A 23880-nucleotide genomic window follows, 5' to 3' on the forward strand; every position below is an offset into this window, starting at 1 on the left:
GTCTAGGAATGAAATCATTTGGGGGGATAAATTTGTGGTCTGGAAGGAGGAGAAAAGGATGGGGAGAGACTAATCCTGCATGTTGTAAGGCAGCATTAAACTCTAGCTAGATCAGCACTGGACTAGGCAGTGCCAGCACGGGCTAATTCCTGGGATCATTCCAGCTCCCCAGGGGTAACCGCTTCACCACACAGGGGCTGCTGGGCAGCTTGTGGAGGTTCTCTGGCATTGCTGCTTGGACGATCTGGACTCCTCACAGCAGAGAATCCTAAGGGTAGGAGCAGTGCTGTGAGGAGGCAGTTCAGTGCCCGGTGTGAGCAAGCATGTTTGCTCCCCCTGCTCGTTTTTTTTTCATTATTTTTCTGCCCCTGCAGATTTGCACCTTGGCGGTTGCCCCGCTCACCCTGCCCTGGTTACAGCCCTGGGACAGAGGTGTGTTTAGCCAGCCTCCCACTGCTTAGGGAGCAAGACACCATGGAAGGGAGCCTCCCATGCAGCAGTGCTGAGGATTATCCACTAGGCCACTAGACTCAGAGCTACCATGTCTTGCATGCATTAGTTTAAATTAGCCTGTCTCACCCCTTTCTCTCTGTCCCTCTCAAGTGTACACCTCCAGCGGGTACACATCCTTGTCCTTTGGGAGCAGTAGCTGTAAGGGTTTCCCTGGGAATGAACACTGCACAGCACTGACATCTATCTGATGCTGTTTTCCAGGCAGCACTGACCCTGCTGCACCCAGTGGAGGGTAAATGGGGAAGAGGTATTTCTGTGACTACTGCGACCGATCCTTTCAAGACAATCTGCACAACAGGAAGAAGCACCTGAACGGGGTACAGCACCTGAGGGCCAAGAAGGCCTGGTATGACCTGTTCCGAGGTGGGTCCTGCCAGCCGAGTCGAACCTTCTCCCAGGAGGGTGGTCATGGGAGGTGGTCAGTAAATGAGGCTGGATCAGCATCAGTAGTCTGTCCAGCATCATTCATGCCAGTGTGTCACAGGATGCCTCCCAGACTTGGTGGTATGACTGGCAAATTATTTCTGAGGCAGCAGTATCACACTGGGAAGAATCCTGGGTGTCCGGTGAGATTTGAAATGAGATGGAAAGAACCAGGACGTCTTCTCCAGATGGTAGAAGTGCAAAGGGCAGGGCTCTTGCACCAACAGTGGTGAGGCTGAGAGAGGCGGCATGTGCTGGATGAGGGGTGTAGAGAGAGAGTGCTGGAGTTAGGTGGTTTGTGAAACCCCAGAGGGCTACTGTGAACTGAATTGGGAGCTGGGGGAGGCAGGGATGTGTGATGGGGAGAAAAGGTGCTGATTTGTGTGTATGGGGGTTCCGCGGCCATGCGGGAGGGTGGCACTGAGGGTTTGGACAGAAGAGGCAGACGTGGGTGTGTGGTTGTGGTGGAAGATGCAGCTGCAGCCCCAGAGATGCCCTTGTGCCTTGGGGAAATCACACGGCCTTTGCTGGGGCTCCCATGGGCCAGGAGTTAGAGACTGCCTCAGTCGGATAAATCACCCTTGTTGCTGGGTCAGGCACAGCATGGCGCTGATGGGCTTGGGCTGGGCAGGAAGTTTGCCTAGTTCGGTTTGGGTTGTGGAAGTTTAGATGACTATTGCTGAGCTTGGAAGGTCCACCGGGGTCCTGCCAGGGCAAGCTACCAAATAGCCTTACTGCTTTGTTCGTTCCCAGGCCTATCTCATGCTGCTGTCCCAGTGACCCACCCCAATCCTGATTTACAGGGGAAACCTTCCTTTTGGCTATCGAGGACTCCTGTCTCCAGACTGAATATAGCCCGGGCATTAGTAGCTACAGTTTACATTGAAATCTGAGGGAGTTGCCTTGACCAGGGCTCAGCTTGGCTCTCCAGGCTCATTCACTGCTAGGGGTTTCCAGGGCACAACCTCAATAGTCATTAAGGGCCACTTTTCCCGTGGTGTCCCCTGGATGCCCAGCATGAAGTGCTGGGGGCCCAGCTTCCAGAACTGCTGCGCACCAGTTTGAACCAGAGTCTGTCTCTGTCCCATGAGCTTTACAGACTATCTTTGCTCTGGCCTCATGCTTGATTTTCTGCTGTGTAGCTGGGGAGGAAGCGTGTAGCAGAAAGAAAACAAGATCTTCCAAAGCCAGTGAGATGCAAGGGAGGAGCCTGCAGACAAGGAACGTGTTAGTCATCAGTTGTCTTATAATGAGCTTTCCATGGCTGTTGCTCACGGTGCTCATGTGAAAGGGCTGCTCACCGGGCAGCTGACGTGCATGTGATTCTGGTGGGCTGCAGGCCCTTATGCAAGATGACCTTTCACCAGGTGGTTGATGTGCATGGTTTTCGGGTGAGATGGCTCTACTCATTCCCATCTCTCTCATTCCTTTCCTTCCCCAGATGCTGCTGCTGTCTTGCTGGAGGAGCAGAGCAAGAAGCCCTGCAGGAAGTTTCTGCAAACAGGTTAGGTTTTTGCATGGTGTCTTTCCATACAGTGATAACTAGGGTGTGCTAGCTCAAAAAATCTCTCTGCTAGCCAGGTCAGTGCTGCTCTAGGTTGGCCGGGAAGTTGTGCCTACCAGAGTATGGCGTGGAGCTGCGGGGTGTGTCTGTGTGGACCCCCATGTGCACACGCATGTAAAAAGTTTTACTCCTGATGGCATTCTGTGGCAAAAAATTAAAAATTCTGTGCACAGTATTTTAAAATTCTGCAAATTTTATTTGTCAAATAAGTGTGCAGGCTCCAGCATGGCATTGGGGAGCACAGGCCACTGGCTGCACCGAGGTGGGAGATCACTCTGCAGCTCCCCCCAGGACACAGACTCAGCCATGAGGCTACACCCAACCCTGACCCAGTGAAAGGACCAGGCCGGCCCCAGAAACATCCCAGGGCCCTGCTCCTCTGTGCCAGGTGCACCAGATGTAGGCAGGCAGGCTCAGCAAGGCCAGGATCCAAGTGTGGAGGGGATTAGTGTGGGGGGATCCAGGTGTGGGCTGAGAGGGTTCTGTGTAGGGCAATCTGGATGTGGACAGCTCAGTGCGGGATCCAGGTGCAGAGGGGATCTGGATGCTCAGGGGTTTGTTGGGGGGGGTTCTGGGTGTAACGGTAATGGGACTCTGCAAGGGGGTCCAGGTGAAGGTGGTTGGAGCTTAGCGGGGGTGGGGGAGGGGCTAGAGTTCAGCAGTGCCATCTGGGTGTGGTGGGGGGTCCAGATGCTAGGGGTGAGGGGCTCAGTGAGGTTGGGGATCCAGGTGCAGCTGGTTGGGAATAAATGGGGTGGAGATCCGGGTGACTTGCTGGGATGGTCCAAGTGCAGAGGGAGTGGGGCTCGGCAGGGGGTTCTGGATGGGGGTGAGGCTCAGCAGAAAGGTCTGGGTATGAGGGGGTCTGGATACATGAGGGTTTGGCAGCTGGAGGAGCAGCTCCCCGTACAGTGATCCCTTCCCCTGCAGCTGAGGAGCAATGGGCCCAGGGTGGGGGGGAGTTTGCAGACCTTCCTGCAGCCTGGAGAGAAATCTGGGGATGGGTCTGACTCGGACCTGGGATGCTGTGTAGGGGAAGAGGAGGTCCCATCCTCCCCAGGCCAGCCAGACGAGCAGCTGACCCTGGTGCAGGGTAGGAGCCACCAGCAGGGTCTTCCCCAGTCCCGTTCCCTGCCCCACAGTGATTTACCTCTCTGCCGGCTGCGCTGGGCACCCAAAGCATACGTTGCTTCCCTGTCAGAAAGTCAATTTTCTGCGGAGAAGCAAAGAAACCAGTGGGGGACGTTAATTCTGCGCATGCGCAGTGGTGCAGAATTCCCCCAGGAGTAAAAAAGGGAAGGCTGGAGGCTGTTTGTGCAGATGAATGGGGGAGACGTTGCCTGTTCTTATGCTATTTGGAGTGAGCCCTGCTCTAACTGCCTGCATTTGGGTCTTGTTCCAGGGCAGTGTGACTTTGGGTTCAACTGCAGATTCTCTCACATGACTGAGGAGGATCTGGAGAAGCTGAACGCACAGGTACAAGGTGAATATTGGGAGAAGGCAGTTTCTTGTTCCATCCTCCCAAGTGATTTGTGAGAAGGACCGTGAACCCTGGCTTTAGAGTGTTGCTGGGGCACAGAGGAGCACTTGTGCAATGACAGCCTGTGGGACTGGGCAGCTGCATGGAATGATCAGTGCAGACCTGTGCTGCCGGCCCCCGCAGCCCCTCCTCACGATCCGAGCCTGTAACATTACTGGCAATGGGGCCACTTTGTATATGGATTCTTTCCCTGATTTCCTGGCACAGGGAGAGACCTGTGTGTGTTACTGTTCAGAGCTATCGCCCAGTAATGGGCATGGGAAGGTGGCTTTCTGGGCCATGTGGGTTCTCTGCAGCTTGGCTGGGAGAGGGCTTTGTTAGCCAGCTATATGAGTTGTCACCAGCAGGGGGCACCAGTGCATCACATCCCCCCCAAACTCTCAAACTTTTGTGGTTCCCCCCAGCCCCTCCCCACAATTAAAGGGAAACTGCTCCTCCAAACCCCGGGAAAGATTGGCCTAAGGTTAGCTAGCTCCTCTATGGAGCATGCACAGGGACCTGGATTTAGGGTTTCTGCTTCTGGGGGAGTGGAGTTTGGGATGGGGTAGGGGATTAGAAAGAAGATGCTGGGGGGCTGCTCCCATTGGCCAGTCTTGGGGGAGGCCATGGCTTTTCCATACTGTGATCCCAGATGATCCCCATCCCATCTAGCCCTGAAGAGAGGGAGGGTGGCTGCAACCCCTCCTGGGGATCATGACCTCCCCTGGCTAAGAACCCGAGGGTCAAGCATTGTTGACTTCCTCCAAGCCAATCACTTGCCCAGGCTTCCAGGAGAGGTCGAATATCGCATTGATAACAGTCCAGCAGGGAACGGCCTCAAGTTGGCAAGCGGGGGGCTGCTAATTAGGGGGGGATTCTTGGGACCCCTGGCCTTTGCTCTAGATTTGAAAGAGTGGGAGGGAGAGGCCTGGCTGTGGCTGAGTCAGGCTGCATACACCCAAGGCTTCTCTGTGAATCATTGGCAGTCAGTAAAAATCCCTCCACAGGAGCCATGTGGGGGATGGAGAGAGCCAGCCACGGTTGCTACCCCCTCCCCCCCCTAAAAAAAAGCAATGCCCATCTTGCCATCTCGCTTCCTTTTCTCTCTGCTCCTGCATCTCTGGGCAGTCGGGAAGTCAGTTCATCTGAAAGAACCTGTAAAACTCCAGCCATTTAAGGTTATTTATAGCAGCAGGGAAAGCAACCGCCATGGGTGGTGGGTGCCATAGGCTGAGGGAGGCTGTGCCTCCCCAAACAGCCAGACATGGCGCTGCCCAGCTCTGCCCCCAGGCCCGGCCCTCTTCCCCCCTCCCCCCCACTTCCCGCTCTGCATGTGAAGGTGGCAGCTCCAGTCCCCCTGTGCCCTCCCGGCGCTCCAGGGCTGAGGGGGCTAGCCTGGGGCCGGCGGCTGCGGGGTAGGGGGCTCTGGGCTCCAGCAGGGGGGTGTTGAAGGGGTGGGGCTGGGGGCTAGCCTCTCCCAGCCAGCGGTTCATGCACCGCCCATGGGAACAGCTGTCCTGAGTGGAGCCGCAGGGGGGAGGGCAGGATCTGGCAGGGCTGAGTGCCAAGTACATTTGTTGTTGATTATTGATTGGATGAAAGTGGGGAATTGAATTGACCGGCTAGGGGGACTCCTTGGAACCCTTGCCCTTGGCTTTACAAACCTAATCCTTGAATTAAAGCGATTCCACCGCAAGGAGCGAGCAGCATAGATGTGTAACCCTTCTGCCCATCAGAGTTGGCAGCAACAAGGGCCGGGTTCAATATCTAGGGGATCCATTCCAATAACACAATGCAACCCGGCTCGAGCCCCCACCCAGTGACCTGGGACAAATATATACCACCCCCGCTGGGCGCCTTCAAGAGGCAATACTTCCCCTCTCGCAAGCACATAGTCTGAGTGTAGCAAAAAGCCTTTTAATAACAGAGAGAAACAATGTGGCATTATGTTGGGGAGACACCACCCACAGGATTCATAACACAACCCATGAGCAAAAAAAACCCCACCCCAAGCAAATTGGGGCATGCCCCTTTCCCTCAGGTTCTTGAGTCCCAGCACCCAAGCGTCTCTTAAGTCCAAAAAGTCCAGCCCCAGAGTTCAAAAGTTCATCTGCATAGTGTTACTCCCCAGTCTGGCTAAAATGTGCCTGTGTGTGGGGGAAAGGGGTAAGGGGCACCTTATGTATCCTGAAGCTGGCTGCCCCACAGGGCTCTGCTCCACCACGACCGGCTCCGCTCTGCTCAGCTCGCTGTCTCATGAACGGCTCCGCTCTGCTCAGCTCGCCGTCTCACGAACACACCGCTGTCTCACGACCGGCTCTGCTCTGCACAGCTCGCCGTCTCACAAACAGCTCCGCTCTGCCAGCCTATCCGCGAACAGCACCACTGCACTCTAGATCTTCTGGCTCCCCACTACTTGACATAGTGCTCAGTGATTTCAGCTCTCAGTGATTTCAGGTCATAGTAGTGGGGGCCTTAGTGCTGGTGCACCATAAGGCCAAAGTGAATGCAGCACAGTACCTGTAGCAAGACTCTTAATAGACCCAAAATTAGCTCTGACATTCCACAGTGGAGAGAGACAGAGGTGCAATTGGTGCTTCAGGCCCTCACAAAGGGGCCCACACCACCAGGTACTAATACCTGTCTCAAGTCTCCCTCCCTTCACAGTTTTGGAACCCATGTCCCTTGCCTAGCGAGTGCTACTCAGTTGATGGTGAGTCCCTCCATCATAACAAAAGGCCAAGTACAGTTCCAAGCACAGTTCCCATAATCAGGGTAATAACAATTTACTCTTCCCGCCCCAATAACAAAGACACTGGGGATCCCACAACAGCCAAAGTGACCATTTGGGCAGTTATGGCCTCATTCTAGGCGGGGTGGGTGTGCCTATGCAAATTGAGATCAGCCCCTGAAGTTCTTTTCCACTACTTGCCACACCTCACCACCAGATGTCAGGGTGGAGCCCATCCTGACTCTGCTTACAGATGGCTAGAGACAGGCAGGGCTCTTATCTAGACTTGGCACCACTTGGAGGAGTGCAGTATAAATGCCTGGCTTCAGGGCTATGCTCCCCTTGCTCCTGGGAGCAGTCTCAGTCATGTCAGTGGAAATCCTCTTGTGAGTAAAGGCTGGCCATGTGAGCTGGTTTGTGCTGTGATGAGAGACCCAGGGTGGTTTAATCTGACAAGGGCTGACAGGGAATCTCTGGAGATGGTTTTTAAGGCTGTGAATGAAGGGCACAGTGGAAGAGAGGTGGGATCTGGTTGGAGAACACAGCTGCATGGCATGCAGTCAGCCGGCAGGATTCACAGGCTTGGGACATCAGGGTCAGATACTGTAGCTGAGCTTGGAAAATGGAGCCAGATGTCGGGAGAGTTTCAGAGACAGGATAAAGTGGTGTTAATGCTAGGGGTCAGGTGGGAACAGACTCCAGTTAACCAAGTGTATCAGCCATGTGGAGTAGTCAGCAGTGCCTTTCAGGAGTGCGGAGGCCAGGCCAGGATTTAGGACGGCCCTGCATGGCGGCACTAGGTAGCACAAGGCTGTGTTTGTCAGGAAGCTAGAGAGTTCCATAGGGTCTGTGTATCTGTCCCAGTAAAGAATTCCCTTTACATCCATTTTAAAGAACAGCATGGCCAGCAGGCCCCAGTGCCCAAATCAAAGGATGCCAAGCGCCCTGATTTGTTTGGGCGCAAAGTTTATTCTTCGGGGGGACTTCAGATCAGAATCGCTGATCAGCAGGCACTCCTGAGTCATTACAGTTTTAACTCCTGGAACTCCATGCTGAAGTTTAAGGAGTTAGTATCTCCTGAGTCCAGAGAGGAGTTTGGGGCTTTGGTGGATGAGGGCAAAACAGTGGCATGGACCTCGCTGCGGGCCTCCACTGAATGTACTTTTTGTCCTCAGGGATCCAGATGAGGCATATCTCCTGGCTGCAAGCCTCTGGCCTGCCACCGGAGCTTCAGCAAACACTGTGGGACCTCCCCTTTGATGGAGAGGGCCTGTTCTCGGAAAAGACCGATTCAAGGCTCTATAGCCTTAAGGATTCAAGGGCGACAATGAAGTCCCTGGGCATGCACACATTGGCTACCCAGAGGAAACCCTTCAAACCCCAGCAGCCGCAACAACCTTCCAATCCTCCTCCTTGGCCAAGGCAGGACTTCTGTAGGAGGCGGGGACGTAATGGCAGGAGGAAGCCCTCCAACCCCCCGTCTGGGCAAGGCCAGGGCCTGTCCAAGCCTTCTTTGGGCTCAAAACAGGCTTTTTGAAGGGATGCCTGAGGACGGTGTACCGGACCTCGTTCAGGATCCTACCCCACCTTTCTTGAATTGTTTATCCCATTTCCACCGTGCTTGGTCTCAGATAACCATGGACCGCTGGGTCCTCCGCATGGTGGAAATGGGATACTCTCTCCAGTTTTATTCCTCCCAGCCCTCCTTCCCCATCCCTCTTCAGGGACCCTTCTCACGAGCAGCTCCTTATTCAGGAGGTGCAGATGCTCCTCGCCATGGAGGCGATCGAGGAGGTCCCGAGGGAGCTAAGAGGCAGGGGGTTTTACTCCTGATACTTCCTAATCCCCAAGGCAAATGGGGGGCTTCGGCCCATTCTGGACCTGTGCGGACTCAACAAGTTCATGGTAAAGTTGAAGTTCCACATGGTCTCCTTGGGCACCATTATACCTTCCCTGGATCCTGGTATGCCGCCCTCGACATGAAGGACTCGTATTTCCACGTAGCGATTCATCCGGCGCACAGACACTTCCTCCGCTTTGCGGTCAACTGCGAACACTATCAGTTCATGGCCCTCCCCTTTGGTCTCTCCACGGCCCCCTGAGTGTTCACCAAATGTATGTGTGTCGGTCGTGGTGGCCTTCCTTCGTCAATGGTGGGTGCAGGTATACCCTTACCTCGACAACTGGCTTATCCAGGGACACGACAGAGAACAGGTGCAGTCCCATCTCTGCTTGGTCATGGGCTCGTTTCTTTGGTTGGGCCTTCTCCTCAACGTGGCGAAGTCGACCCTGGTACTGACCCAGAGAATAGAATTCATCGGGGTGGTTCTGGACTCCATGCAGGCGTGAGCCCTCCTGCCAGATGCTTGTTTCCAGGCTATAGTGGGCCTCATCCGGAGCCTTCAGAGCTTCCCAACCTCGTCAGCAAGAAGTTGCCTGAGTCTTCTCGGCCACATGGCTTCCTGCACATACGTGATCAGGCATGCCTGACTTCAACTCCGCCTGTTACAAGCCTGGCTAGCATCAGTCTATCGCCCAGGTCGACAGCCTGAGCTTGGTGGTCACCGTCCCGGAGCGGGTACTGGCTTCCCTCTGCTGGTGGCTAGATCTCCAGGTGGTATGCAAAGGAGTCCCCTTTCACAGCCCGCAACCTTCCTTGTCCCTGGTCACGGATGTGTCAGCCTTGGGATGGGGCGCCCACGTTGGGGACATTCAGACGCAGGGCCTATGGCCTCTGTCTGCGCTCTCCCTTCATATCAACATCCGGGAACTGATGGCGGTACGCCTTGCCTGTCAAGCTTTCCAGGAGCAGCTGCAGGGGTGTTGTGTGGCAGTCCTCACAGATAACACCATGGCCACGTTTTACATCAACAAGCAAGGGGGGACCCATTCCTTCCCCCTCTGTCAGGAGGCCATTTGACTGTGGGAATTCTGCATAGCCCACTCCATTCACCTGGTGGTGTCCTTTCTACCCGGGGTCTGGAACACGCTGGCAGACCACCTGAGCAGGTCCTTCTGCTCCCACCTGTGATCGCTTAGAATCATAGAATATCAGGGTTGGAAGGAACCCCAGAAGGTCATCTAGTCCAACCCCCTGCTCGAAGCAGGACCAATTCCCAGTTAAATCATCCCAGCCAGGGCTTTGTCAAGCCTGACCTTAAAAACCTCTAAGGAAGGAGATTCTACCACCTCCCTAGGTAACGCATTCCAGTGTTTCACCACCCTCTTAGTGAAAAAGTTTTTCCTAATATCCAATCTAAACCTCCCCCATTGCAACTTGAGACCATTACTCCTCGTTCTGTCATCTGCTACCATTGAGAACAGTCTAGAGCCATCCTCTTTGGAACCCCCTTTCAGGTAGTTGAAAGCAGCTATCAAATCCCCCCTCATTCTTCTCTTCCGCAGACTAAACAATCCCAGCTCCCTCAGCCTCTCCTCATAAGTCATGTGCTCTAGACCCCTAATCATTTTTGTTGCCCTTCGCTGGACTCTCTCCAATTTATCCACATCCGTCTTGTAGTGTGGGGCCCAAAACTGGACACAGTACTCCAGATGAGGCCTCACCAGTGTCGAATAGAGGGGAACGATCACATCCCTCGATCTGCTCGCTATGCCCCTACTTATACATCCCAAAATGCCATTGGCCTTCTTGGCAACAAGGGCACACTGTTGACTCATATCCAGCTTCTCGTCCACTGTCACCCCTAGGTCCTTTTCCGCAGAACTGCTGCCTAGCCATTCGGTCCCTAGTCTGTAGCGGTGCATTGGATTCTTCCATCCTAAGCGCAGGACCCTGCACTTATCCTTATTGAACCTCATCAGATTTCTTTTGGCCCAATCCTCCAATTTGTCTAGGTCCTTCTGTATCCTATCCCTCCCCTCCAGCGTATCTACCACTCCTCCCAGTTTAGTATCATCTGCAAATTTGCTGAGAGTGCAATCCACACCATCCTCCAGATCATTTATGAAGATATTGAACAAAACCGGCCCCAGGACCGACCCCTGGGGCACTCCACTTGACACCGGCTGCCAACTAGACATGGAGCCATTGATCACTACCCGTTGAGCCCGACAATCTAGCCAGCTTTCTACCCACCTTATAGTGCATTCATCTAGCCCATACTTCCTTAACTTGCTGACAAGAATACTGTGGGAGACCGTGTCAAAAGCTTTGCTAAAGTCAAGAAACAATACATCCACTGCTTTCCCTTCATCCACAGAACCAGTAATCTCATCATAAAAGGCGATTAGATTAGTCAGGCATGACCTTCCCTTGGTGAATCCATGCTGACTGTTCCTGATCACTTTCCTCTCATGTAAGTGCTTCAGGATTGATTCTTTGAGGACCTGCTCCATGATTTTTCCAGGGACTGAGGTGAGGCTGACTGGCCTGTAGTTCCCAGGATCCTCCTTCTTCCCAACCAGATGTCATCCACCCCATCTTCTGAAGGTGGGGGTTTCCCCAGGTCCACCCGTTTCCCTCCCGCAGCAATCGGAAATGCCTGGTGTTCTGCTCCTTCCAAGGCTGCGACCCGGGCTCTCTCACAGACGCCTTCCTACTCCTGTGGATGAGTCGACTATTTTACGCCTTTCCCGTATTCCCCCTTGTGCACAGGGTCCTGCTCAAAGTGCACAGGGACAGGGTGTGAGTGATTCTGGTGGCTCCGGCGTGGCCTAGACAGCATTGGTACACTGTGCTGTTGGAGCTCTCTGTGGACGCTCCAGTCCCATTGCCGCCTCTTCCCAGCCTGATTACTCCGGGTCCCGGTAGCCTCTGCCATCCTGACCTGCGATCTCTCCACCTCACAGCGTGGATGATGCGTGGCTAAACCCTTCAGAGCTTCTCTGTTCGGAGTCTGTACAGCAAGTACTGATGGGCAGCAGGAAGGCCTCCACTCGGGCCACATATATGGCTGAGTGGAAGCAGTTTTCGTGCTGGTGCGCTCAGCGCAACACGCCTCCCCACCCCCAGACGCCTGTGCCTCTCATTGTAGAGTATTTCATGGACCTAAAACAGCAGGGCTTGGTGGCATCGTCTGTCAGGGTTCACCTTGCAGCCATCTTGGCTTTTCCCCCGGGTGCAAATGGCCAATCTGTCTTCGCCAATTCCATGGTTGGTAGGTTTCTCCAGGGCCTGGATCATCTCTATCCCCAGGTTCAACAGCCAGCTCCCACATTGGACCTTAACCTGGTCCTCTCCAGACTCATGGGGCCTCCGTTTGAGCCGCTGGCCACCTGCTCCCTCCTCTGTCTCCTGGAACATGGCTTTCCGTGTCGCTATCACGTTGGTGCGGCGTCTCTGAGCTCAGAGTCTTTACCTCAGAACCGCCTTACACGATCTTCCATAAAGATAAGGTCAGCTTCGGCCTCACCCAGCTCTTCTTCCCAAGGTGCTGTCAGCCTTCCATATCAGCCAGGACATTTTTCTCCCAGTTTTGTACCCAAAACCGCACACCAGTTGCCAGGAGCAGTGGCTACACTCCCTCGATGTCCATAAGGCCCTTGCCTTCTACATTGAGCTCACAAAGCCGTTCAGGAAGACGACCCAGCGGGTCTCTTCATGGATCACGTCCTGCATCCGCTCTTGCTATGATCTGGCCGGTGTTCCAACCCCACCCCTCACTGCTCTCTCCACAAGGGCCCAGGCCTCGTCAGCAGCTTTCCTGGCCCAGGTGCCGATCCAGGAGATCTACAGAGCCACTACTTGGTCCTCAGTGTGCACTTTTGCTTGGCACTATGCCATCGTCTGGCACGCCAGAGACAATGTGGCATTTCGTAGAGCGGTCCTGCAATCCACGGTACTTCATTCCGACCCCACTGCCTAGGTAAGGCTTGGGAGTCACCTAATTGGAATCGATATGAACAAGCACTCAAAGAGGAAAAGATGGTTACTCACCTTTGTAACTGTTGTTCTTCGAGATGTGTTGCTCATATCCATTCCAAACCCGCCCTCCTTCCCCTCTGTCGGAGTAGCCGGCAAGAAGGAACTGAGGAGGCGCTGGGTTGGCTGGGGTATATATCCAGCGCCATGAAGGTGCCACTCCGGGGGCTCCACAGCCAACCCACCGGGTGTTGCTAGGGTAAAAATTCTCCGACGGCTGTGCACGCGGCACGCACACACCTAATTGGAATGGATATGAGCCACACATCTCGAAGAATAACAGTTACAAAGGTGAGTAACCATTTTTATGGAAAAAGAAAAGGAGGACTTGTGGCACCTTAGAGACTAACAAATTTATTTGAGCATAAGCTTTCATGAGCTACAGCTCACTTCATTGGATGCATTCAGTGGAAAATACAGTCTCTCCACTGTATTTTCCACTGAATGCATCCGATAGCTCAAATAAATTTGTTAGTCTCTAAGGTGCCACAAGTCCTCCTTTTCTTTTTGCGAATACAGGCTAACACGGCTGCTACTCTGAAACATGTCATTTTTTCTGGCTTATCTCTCTTTGTAACAGATGCTGATGTCAGATGTTGAGAAAACCCAGCTTGACTCTCTGATCCCAGATGAGCTTTGCAACACTGTCACTGTGCGAGTCAAAAGCTGATAGCTAGATCTATTCCTCCTCTTTCCCCAACTGAACAAACCTGATCTGGAAGCCACATGGAGAGAGAAGCTAAATCTGGAATCCCCTCATAGCGTCGTTAGAGAGGCACTTTACTCAGTACAGCCACTCTTTAATTGGTTGTTGTTAGGCTCTTAACCGAACCCCCCAGTCTTGCTGTCATTGCCGCTGTCCACTTGGCTGTGTGCTTGGTACATGCATTTTTATCACTGAGGCAGATGGGCTCAGAACCGTGCCTCTCAAGATTAAACTATAGATTCTGGCAAATCCACCTCAATTCTTGGGAGCATCCCAAATGCACTGGCACCTAGGATTGTCCCAGGCAACACGGGATTGGGGAGGGGAAGGCTGCACAGGAAAGTTGGTTTAGAGGCTTGGATTTGATAGCTCTGTCCTTCTCTCTGCACACCTAAATGTGTCTGATCCCTGCTGCCTGTATGTGGGTGTCTGAGAATCGGAGCACCTTGGCGCAGAAACTCATGTTGTTGAACATGTAGCTAGCTGGATTTTTAATGTGAACACCAGGGGCCAGAGTCTCATCTCACTTAAACCAGTGTAGATCTGGAGTAGCCAGTGAGTTAGTCTGGATTTATTGTGGGGTAACGGAGAGCAGACTCTGGCTCCGTTGGTCTGCGGAGTCCCCCTGCTCCCATTCTGACTCAGCAGAGCTGAAGTCATGGAGATGCTTTGGGGCAGTTTATTCCATGAGTGCCCCCTGCTGGCTGAATAGTAGAGCAGCTTTGACAGAGGCCACTCTCCTGGCTGCTCTGAAAAGCATTGTTGAATAGAAGAAGTGGGTTAGAAAGGCAATCCCAGCACAAGGCAGATGCAGGAGAGAAACCTGTCTAAGTACTTCTGTTACCCTCATCACCATGTATCCAAGCACTGCACAATCAGTGGTAGATTCATCTAAGTAGGAAGTGTTATACCCATTCTGCAGATGGGGAAACTGAGACTAAAGGACTTGCCCATAAATGTCTGGTGCGTTGTTGGCTGAGCCAGGAACTGAACGCAGGGCTCCTGAGTCCCAGTCCATTGACCTGTATACTAAACTATCATTCCTACCTCCCCAGTGCACCCCTTCTGATCAAGCCTTTGGTTTGGGACCATTCTGGGTGGCCATTCTAAACAGGGGATCTTTCCCCACTCTCCGGGGAGAACAGCAGAAGAACATTGAATCATAGAATATCAGGGTTGGAAAGGACCTCAGGAGGTCATCTAGTCCAACCCCCTGCTCAAAGCAGGACTGATCCCCAATTAAATCATCCCAGCCAGGGCTTTGTCAAGCCTGACCTTAAAAACCTCAAAGGAAGGAGATTCCACCACCTCCTTAGGTAACGCATTCCAGTGCTTCACCACCCTCCTAGTGAAAAAGTTTTTCCTAATATCCAACCTAAACCTCCCCCACTGCAACTTGAGACCATTACTCCTTGTTCTGTCATCTGCTACCACTGAGAACAGTCTAGATCCATCCTCTTTGGAACCCCCTTTCAGGTAGTTGAAAGCAGCTATCAAATCCCCCCTCATTCTTCTCTTCCGCAGAATAAACAATCCCAGTTCCCTTAGCCTTTCCTCATAAGTCATGTGTTCCAGTCCCCTAATCATTTTTGTTGCCCTCCGCTGGACATTTTCCAATTTTTCCACATCCTTCTTGTAGTGTGGGGCCCAAAACTGGACACAGTACTCCAGATGAGGCCTCACCCATGTTGAATAGAGGGGAACAATCATGCCCCTCGATCTGCGGGCAATGCCCCTACTTGTACAGCCCAAAATGCCGTTAGCCTTCTTGGCAAAAGGGCACACTGTTGACTCATATCCAGCTTCTCATCCACTGTAACCCCTAGGTCCTTTTCTGCAGAACTGCTGCCGAGCCATTCGGTCCCTAGTCTGTAGCGGTACATGAGATTCTTCCATCCTAAGTGCAGGACTCTGCACTTGTCCTTGTTGAACCTCATCAGATTTCTTTTGGCCCAATCCTCCAATTTGTCTAGGTCCCTCTGTATCCTATCCCTACCCTCCAGCGTATCTACCTCTCCTCCCAGTTTAGTGTCATCTGCAAACTTGCTGAGGGTGCAGTCCACGCCATCCTCCAGATCATTAATGATGCTCTCCAGCAAAGATCCTCATCGCTGCATTTAGAGTGACACACAGCCAGTGGGATCAAACCAATCCCCCTTAGCAAAGGCTGCGAGTTCCGGGTATGGGAAATTATCCCTCTCCAGCTGCTCACTGTGTAGCACGTTGTCCTCATTAAATTTCAGCAGGCAGATGAATAATTGGTTGCCACCATTAGGATGGAGCGATTCTTCACTCTGCTGGAGTGATACTAATTTCATACCCTGTCTGGAAATGTATAATGTTTTGCTTAAAAGCATAACATAGGATGTCTTGATGCTGAGCAGGCATCTTGCGGAAGGGGCCAAGGGGTGGCACAGGCTGTGTTTCTCAGGAAGCTAGAGAGCTCCCAGGGTCTTTCTGTCTGTCCTTTATGTCCACTGTAGCTTAGTTTTGGTGCTTCTGTACCACAAGAAACACTACTGGCCACTGCCAGAAAGGCGAGACAGGACTGGATGTTTTTGTTTCCTTTTGTTAATTTCTGGGTCTTTTAAAAAGAAAAGGAGGACTTGTGACACCTTAGAGACGAACAAATTTATCTGAGCATAAGCTTTCGTGAGCTACAGCTCAGCCTGCATTCACACGTTCAGTGGATCTGGATGCATCCGATGAAGTGAGCTGTAGCTCACAAGAGGTTATGCTCAGATAAATTGGTTCATCTCTAAGGTGCCACAAGTCCTCCTTTTCTTTTTGCAGATACAGACTAACACGGCTGCTACTCTGAAACCTGAGTGTTTTAAAGCTGCACTCCCAGTTCCATCGGCTGGAAACTTTAACCTAGGCTGCAGACTCCCGGAGCTGTGAGCATCTAGCAGGTTGTCTCTGCCTTGCCCGCTGTCAGGGTGTGATTGTGTTGTTAATGTCAGCACGGAGGATTAGATCCTGGCCCATGCCATGGCCCCTTCATGCTGTTCTGGGGGCACAAAGCTGCCCTAACGGGGCAGCTGGGCATTCCCCCAGTGTGGGGCATTCTCAGAGCCATGCTAGCTGGCTCTGTACTACATGCTCTCTGGGCATAGGGCGCGTGCCACAGGAAAGGGTGTAACTGGATGCCATTGTACTCTGGCAACCTCCAGCTGGCAGAACAGTGCCTAGGGAGCTATTATCAGATGGGGTAAGCTAGAGCAATCTTGAGGCTGCTCTCTTATGCTGGGGCTGAACAGGCTCTTGGCAGCCCAAGGGATCAAGAGAGTGCAAAGGTAACAGTCACTTTCACCCCCTCCTCTTCTTGGCTGGCTGAGCAGAGGTTAAGGAAGGTTAGCCATCTTTCTCCATCCCCAACCCCTCCCCCCCCTGAAATTGTGCTATGCTTTGAAATATCTGCTGCTGGCCCTGGTCAGAGACCAGCTGCTGGACTAGACTGACCATTGATCCAGCAATCCCTCTGGCTCTGGCCTGCCCCCCCGAGTGTTTGGGATTGTGATGTGTTGAGCAACAAATTCCCCAAGAACTCTGAACCTTTTACACCCCTCGGTTTGCTAACTGCATCAATTGATACAAATGCTCCCATTGCAGCCAGCTAGCGAGGGCTGAGGTGTCTGGTTACTTCCTTGCCAACTGGCTAGACGGGTCCTTGGAAATCTATCAGGGCTGCGGGTCAGCAGAGGCTAAGTGCTGCAGGAGAGGACACTGACACCCTCTCAGATGCGGAGGCTGTCACACTCTCTGAATAGCTGGGCATGTCAGTCTCCATGGCTGGGCGTGTGTCTGGCAATGGATGCTCCTGGGTATGCCCCTGGCCATGGTGAAGCCAAGCATCCAGATGCAGGTGGCCACTGGAGAGGAGGGGCCGGATTGTATTGGAGAAACTGTTGACTCCGCTGCAGGGAAACTGTTGCAGATAATGAGCAGTGGGTTTAATGGAGTGAACGGATTGCCGGGTTGGCGCTCTGACAGAGCCCTCTCTACCTTCTCTCCCCCAAACAGAGGAAAGGAGATCAAAGGAGGAAGGAGCAGAGGTCCCAGCTGGCACAGTCGAGGATTGGCTGGAGAAGAGAGCAAAGAGGCTGAGTTTTGCTCAGAGCAACAGGTATGTGAGGCTGGCAGTTCCCCCGCCCCAGTCAGAAGATGGTCCCATCCTTCACCCCAGCCTCCTTGAATATTAAAGATCGGGGAGGTTAGTCAGAGCAGAGTCTAAGCTAGTGGATTGAGGGTGGGAGCTGGGAATCAGGAGACCCTGCTGGTGAGTTGCTGTGACCATTTGGGCAAGTCCTTAAAGCCTGGGTTTCAAAGCTATGCACGTGCGCTTGGTGTATGTCGTAGCTACCCGCTTATGCAAAACTGGACTGGCACGCACAGATCGGGGATGCATGCACTTGTAAACTGAGGATGGGTCCCGCTGTTGTGGGGAACTTTCCTGACTTGTACACACTGCCCTGGTGGAATGGGCTAGCGAAAGGATCTGAGTCCTCGCTCCTACTCCCTTTACCCAGGGGTCTGCCTGACCTCAAGGGCTCCCTTTCCACTCTCCTGTATGGCAGAGTCCTCGTAACCCTGACAAGGTTGGGACCAGGATTCCTGGGACGCTTGACTCCCAATCTTGTGGTCACTTAGGGCATGGGCTAGGGTGTCCCCACTCCAGGGTCCTCTCTGCACTCTGGACACTTCCCTGACCCACTGATCATTACATGTACACCTCTACCCCGATATAACGCAGTCCTCGGGAGCCAAAAGATCTTACCGCGTTATAGGTGAAACTGCGTTATATCGAACTTGCTTTGGCCTCGAGCATTTCCGTTAATAGTCACTTCCCGCCCCCTGACTGACCCCTCAGAACCCCTGACCCATCCAATCCCCCCGCTCCTTGTCCCCTGACTACCCCCTGTCCCCTGACTGCGCCCACCCCTCCCCCCGAGACCCTCTGCCCCTTCTCCAACCCCTTGGCCCCGGCCCGGCACCCTTAATATGCCGCTCAGAGCAGCGTGTTGGAGCCAGATGCGCTGATCCGCCGGAGCGTGCAGCCCCACCCCCCAGAGCGCTGCTTTACTGCGTTATATCCGAATTCGTGTTCTATCGGGGTAGAGGTGTAGTTCAAGCAAATACAATTTATGAAACAGCAATCAATTTAAATAATAAGGAAAAAATGGGAAAGGCTAAAGATCAGCCCGTCCTGTGGCACGAGGACATCGCAACCAGTGTCGCTGGAATGTCAGGGAAGTTCAGTCTGCCACTCACATGTGCCAGGCCTCCCTCCCAGGCCCTGGCTGTGCTGCAGGGATACTGCGGGTCGGACACTTGCTCTGGTGGTGGCCACACACCCTCAGGCTCTAGATGGCAGGACGCTTCTTCCCAGTGTCGGCCCCCACTTTGGGGTTATGATCCCCCTCCAGGTCTGGCCTGCAGGGCCTCTTCGCTGGGGCGGGGGCGGAGTCTCTCTGCACTGGGCCCACTGTCCAGGGTCCCCCTCGCTCTCCTCAGCTGCTCACCACACCTGGCTCCAGCCCCCTGGGCTGCTTCTCCGGACTCTCTGGCTCTGGTTGCTGCAGCTCTGCTCCCAGCATGGATCTGCTCTCTGGGCTACTTCTGTGGCTTTTGCTGCTATGGCTCTGCTCCCAGCACTGACCTGCTCCCTGGGCTGCTTCTCTGGTTCTCTCTGGCTCTGGCCGGTGTGGCCCTGCTCTCTCCTTAGCTGGGCTCCACTCTGTTCCAGGCAATTCTAGCTCACAAAGAGGACAGGACTCCTGGCCTCCTGATTCCCTCATTAGCCTACCCGCCTTGTCAATCAGGCTGACCTGGAGCATTGGCCTCTCCTCATTGTTTCTGCGGACTGTCAGTCTCAGGATCCTGATTTCCCATAGACCCTGCCCCTTTCTTTTGGTACCGGGAGCTAGCCAACCAAAAAACCCCAGAGTTTTAGTAAGGGGCCAACAGTCCCCTTACACACTCATGGCTTTGAAAATCTCAGCCTTGCTCTCTCTCCCTCTGCCTTAGTTTCCCTGTCTAATGTGAGCTAGTGATATTTCACTCCCCTTTGCAAAGAGCTTGGAGATCTCTGGCTGGAAAATGCCACTGAAGTGCTGTGTGTCATTAACAACCCGAGTTCTGGGGACAGACTGCTGAGCCCAGCTTGGGGACAGCTTCTCTGCCCTCTGCTTGTCCTCCCTGCACAGCCCCTGCCTTCTGGTTTGCTAGCAGTGGAATGGAACCAGTGGCATTCTGACAGCCTGGCATTGCCCGTTGTCTTACTCACCTGACTGTGCCGCAGGCTTAATTGGCTGTTGCTTGGTCAGGTGCCAGATCTCTCTTGTTCTTTTCTGCTTGCTCTTGTCCCTTCCGCATTGGTCTGGGCATGATCTTCCTTGTGGAAGGTTTCTAGGTGTGCTGCTTTCCTTTTATCCCATCTGTCCCCTTGGCTGCTCTTAGCCCTTCAGCAGAACCTGCTTGCAGTGAATAACTTTGGCACCCATGCAGTGCGGTCGCCCCTTGTGTTTGTCCTGTTCAGAGCTTTGCAGTGCCAGGTGAAATGGCCACGAACTAGTCCCTGTCTCCCTGGTCGTTAGAAGCAGGCAGGGGGCATGGGATGCTGAGTGTTTTGTTTGTTGAGCTCCTCTTTGCTCCAGTAGATGCTGCTGGTGCATCTGCCAGTCGGGAGCTGAATATCATTCATGTAAGAGCTTCACCTTCAGACCAACATGGCAAATGTCTGTTCCTACCAGCTACACTCACCCACACAAACAGCCGCAGGATGCTCAGCAGCCTTTGCTATTTTGCTGTCCTGAGCAACTGTGTTCTGTTTTGTCTGGGAAGGAGCCTTCACTTTCCACTCTCACATTCTTCACAGGGCGTTCACACGCCCAGCTAATGTGTGGGTGGCCGAGAACGTTGGCAACAGGGGGCAAGTAGCCCATTTCCCTGTCTTATCCTGGGAAGGGTCTTTCTCTTTCCTCTGCAGTGTGGAGCATGGAGCACTAGCTGGAATCATCTGGGCACATCTCACTTCATCAATTCCCTGCCGTTGCTGGGGCCTCGGGCATTGGTGGCACCTTGGTCTCTCGTGTTCTCTGCCTGTGGACTGAAATGCTTTGGTTTAACTGAAGTCATTGGGTTCAGTATAGGGGTATCTGGGGGAGATGTAATGGCCTGTGCCACACAGGAAGTCAGACTTGTTGATCCGGTGGTCCCTTCTGGCCTTAAACTCTATGAAACTCACAGAGAGGTGACCCGTTCTCTGAAAGGGTCGGACAGTGCAGTGGTGGGTACGTGGAGTTGAAACACACGTGCTCTCCAGCGCCTGCTTCATTTAGCTAGTGATTTGTGTGGCTGTTGGTGTCCGTAAAGGCCATCCAGCTCTTTTTAAAATGAGACTAAACTGTAGAGAAAGTGCCTTGGGGAGCAGTCTGCATTGGCAAAGAGATGGGACTAGGGGATCCAACGGGCTGTTTCCATCTCACCTACCAGGGAGAGCAGCTCGGGGGATGATGGAAAAGCTCTTGGCAGCAGCGTGCTCCTGAATGGTCTGAGCAGCTCCAGCGTCCCCTGCTGATGTGCCTCAGTCCATGACCTGAGGGTGGGAAAGGGGAGCTGAGCTTCTGTCTCCATTTGCTCTGTGTCCTCTTGGCTGAGGTAACACCATGGGCCTCCGATCCTGCGGGAAATGATTGGAGACCCACCAGCTTGTCTCACATAATCCCCCCAAATAGCCACCCATTCCCTTCTGGCTGGCTTGGCTTTGAAGTGATGATGTTTATACAAGAGGCTCCCATCTGATCCTTATTGCCTGAGCCATGCAGTTCTCTGCCATCCTTTGGATAGGGAGACTGAGGTGGAAGGAAATCCATGAATAATTGTATCTAAGGTACATATATGGCCCCCATCAGCATGTAGTTATCTTCCCAATGCCCCTGTAATATCACCACTGAACAGATGGGAAAAATGAGGCACGGAGAGGCTGAGTGACTTGCCCAAGTTCATACAGAGAATTGAACCCATGTTTCCCAAGTTTTAGGCTGGCACCCTAACCACTGAGCAACCCTTCCTTTCCGGAAGGCCTGCCTCCCACACAGGTCTTGGACCAATAGAACCATTTTGGTTAGGCCGGTGACTTTTTTTACCAGTATGGTTAGATGGGTACAAGCTCTAGAGTAGATGTGGTCACACTGTGATAAAGGGGTCCTATATGGCTATAGTTTATTCCCCTTCCTGTATGGGTATAGCTGTACCACTGTGTGCACTCTTACACTGGTGTAACTGTGTCCACACTAGGGGTCATGTGGCATTAGCCACACTGGCCTAGTTAAAGCAGAATAGCTTTTTTGTGGCCTAAATGTAGCAAAAGCAAAGTTACCACCAGACGCTGAAAGCATCTGCACTGTCATCCAAACTCCAGAATAAGCTCCACCAAGGGGATGTAAACATTAACCCGAATCGTAGGCCTGGAGGAGACCCCCAGAGGTCATCTAGTCCAGTCCCCTGCACTCAGGGCAAGACTCAGTATTATCTAGACATCCCTGAATGATTGTTCCACTTAGATCGCATGGAAGGCAATGCACTAAACGTTAATAGTCAATTCCAGCACATGGTCTGGGCTCTGACGGGGGCAGGGGAACTGCGATTCTCTGGATAAGCACTATTATGTAAAGGAGCTTGATTACATTCATCCTGGCATAACAATTAAAAAGAGATACATGAGGATCAGAAGTAGAAGCCCCTGAGAATCAGTGAAAGCAGCTGTCAGGACTCATGCTGGAGAACAAATGAGTTGTCCTTCTGCACTGAGGAATTGCTGGAAAGGGGGCAGGTTGCCTGCCAATTGAAGACTTAAAGGGCCAAGCGCATCCCTGTTCCAGAGATAATGGAGACACACCTCAGCTGGCTTTGGCCCTTGATGTGCAGAATGATTGATTACCCTCTCCAGAGCGCAAGAGGAGTTCAGCTCTGGCATGGGAGTGCCGTGCTTTGGGCAGAGGGCTGCCTGCTAGTGTTAACGGCAGATCTTCACCCGTTCAGGCAGCAAGTGCAGAGCAAATGCCACCTGCAGTGGTGGTCACTCTCTCTCTCTAGGATGTGCTGGCCCCAAACCCCCACCATAACAAACAGACCAGCCTAACACCCTCCCGCCCTTCCTGCAGAGCTTTGGGAAGCCAGCTCCCTGGAGTGCTGGAGGCTGGCATGCCTAGGGGAAAGAGTCAAGGCTGGGGTATGTGACAACTGCTCTAGCAATGAGCTGTATAGCTGTGAGTGGAAGAGTAGGTCATATTAAGTAGCTTAACTTTTCCCATCCTTGCTTGTCTGCAGCATCCTTAACTGATATACAACAGGGAGAGGGGGTGTGAATGTGAATTTCCCAGTGGCTAGATCAGGAAAGGATCTCCCACCCAGCAGTAGGGCCACAAAGCACCCAGTCGTTTCAGCAGCTCCTCTCTGCTTGCGCAGAGATCCTTGCATGGGATTATTGCAGCGAAGGTGGGGTACAGGTTGGAACTAGGAGAGCAGTAAAGCAGTGTATACAGGGATAAATGCTGCTTTTTCATCCCTTGCTCTTCACTGTAAAATGTCCCAGCTTTGCATTCCTCTGTCTTCCCATTTCCCCACCAGCTCCCTTCCCCAGCAGCACACTTCTCTCTGCCCTCTCTTCTTCCCATGCTGCCTCCTGATCAGAGTCCCAGGGTTTCCCTTGGAAAGGCCGATCAGGGAAGGTTGGAGGGATGTATGGGTAACCTGTAGCCCCTCTGCTTATTTTGTTCACCAGCTGCTGCTGTGTGGCTCAGATCTCCCAAGTGTCAGATTTCTACCAGCTTCCCAGACAGCCCTATGACCCCTAACACTTCTGGAGGTTCATTTCTTGTGGGGTGGGGGGGGGGCAGGTCTGGTGGCCATTGAAAAAGTAGGCTGATAACTGGGGGGGGGGGTGGGCAGAGGGAGCACCACCATGACTCATCCTGGCTGGATCTGACCTAATGCTGCTATTTCTTTCTCTCACCCAGTTCCCTGACAGAGAAGACATTGGTTTTTCAGTACCCCCCTGGCTGGCCTCCAATACAGGACCTTCCCCCATCCCTTCAGGCACCACCCCCTGGAGGATGGCCAGTCTTACCCAACCTCCAGTGGGGATGAAGGCTGCAGGGGGGTGAGATGGAAGAAAGAGGGGTAGATGTGTGGAGTTTTGCCTCACTGAGGGGAGAGGTGGTCTGTTTGCTGTAGGAAATGTTCAGTGTTACTTCATATATTTTTTTGTAAATGAATAAAAGTCACTTGACTCAGCAGTGGCTGGTCTGGGTGTGTGGCCTACTGGACCTGGTATATTCCCCCATTGTGGTCTTTTCCATCTGCCCATGGGTTGAGCTGATCACCTGGAACTTGTCCTACCTCTCAGAACCCTAGCTTGTGTATCCCCTGCTCTGCATACAGGATAATTCCCACAAGGCGGCAGGGTTTTCCTGCCCCTTGGTGGGGATAAGCGTGCAAGGCCTTTGCTAATGGAGATTAGAATGAGCCCCATCCTGTGGCC

General features: G+C 53.0%; 1 protein-coding gene across 7 annotated transcripts in view; it reads left to right on the top strand.

Moving 5' to 3' along the window:
• Positions 1-23570, top strand: part of ZMAT5 (zinc finger matrin-type 5) — a 28903-nt gene extending 5333 nt beyond the window's left edge. For 6 of the 7 annotated variants that reach the window (XM_074972463.1, XM_074972458.1, XM_074972464.1 and 3 more), the window contains 5 exons: positions 715-876; positions 2378-2440; positions 3903-3983; positions 17361-17463; positions 23357-23570. In XM_074972463.1, the coding sequence (XP_074828564.1) occupies positions 750-876; positions 2378-2440; positions 3903-3983; positions 17361-17463; positions 23357-23486 (504 nt within the window). In that variant the 5' untranslated portion in view covers positions 715-749 and the 3' untranslated portion in view covers positions 23487-23570. The remainder of the gene's footprint in view (positions 1-714; positions 877-2377; positions 2441-3902; positions 3984-17360; positions 17464-23356) is intronic. The other variant, XM_074972465.1, reaches the window with a different exon arrangement.
• The last annotated feature ends 310 nt before the right edge of the window (positions 23571-23880 follow it).

The sequence above is a fragment of the Natator depressus genome, chromosome 15, assembly GCF_965152275.1.
Source record: "Natator depressus isolate rNatDep1 chromosome 15, rNatDep2.hap1, whole genome shotgun sequence".
Classification (NCBI taxonomy): Eukaryota; Metazoa; Chordata; order Testudines; family Cheloniidae; genus Natator; species Natator depressus.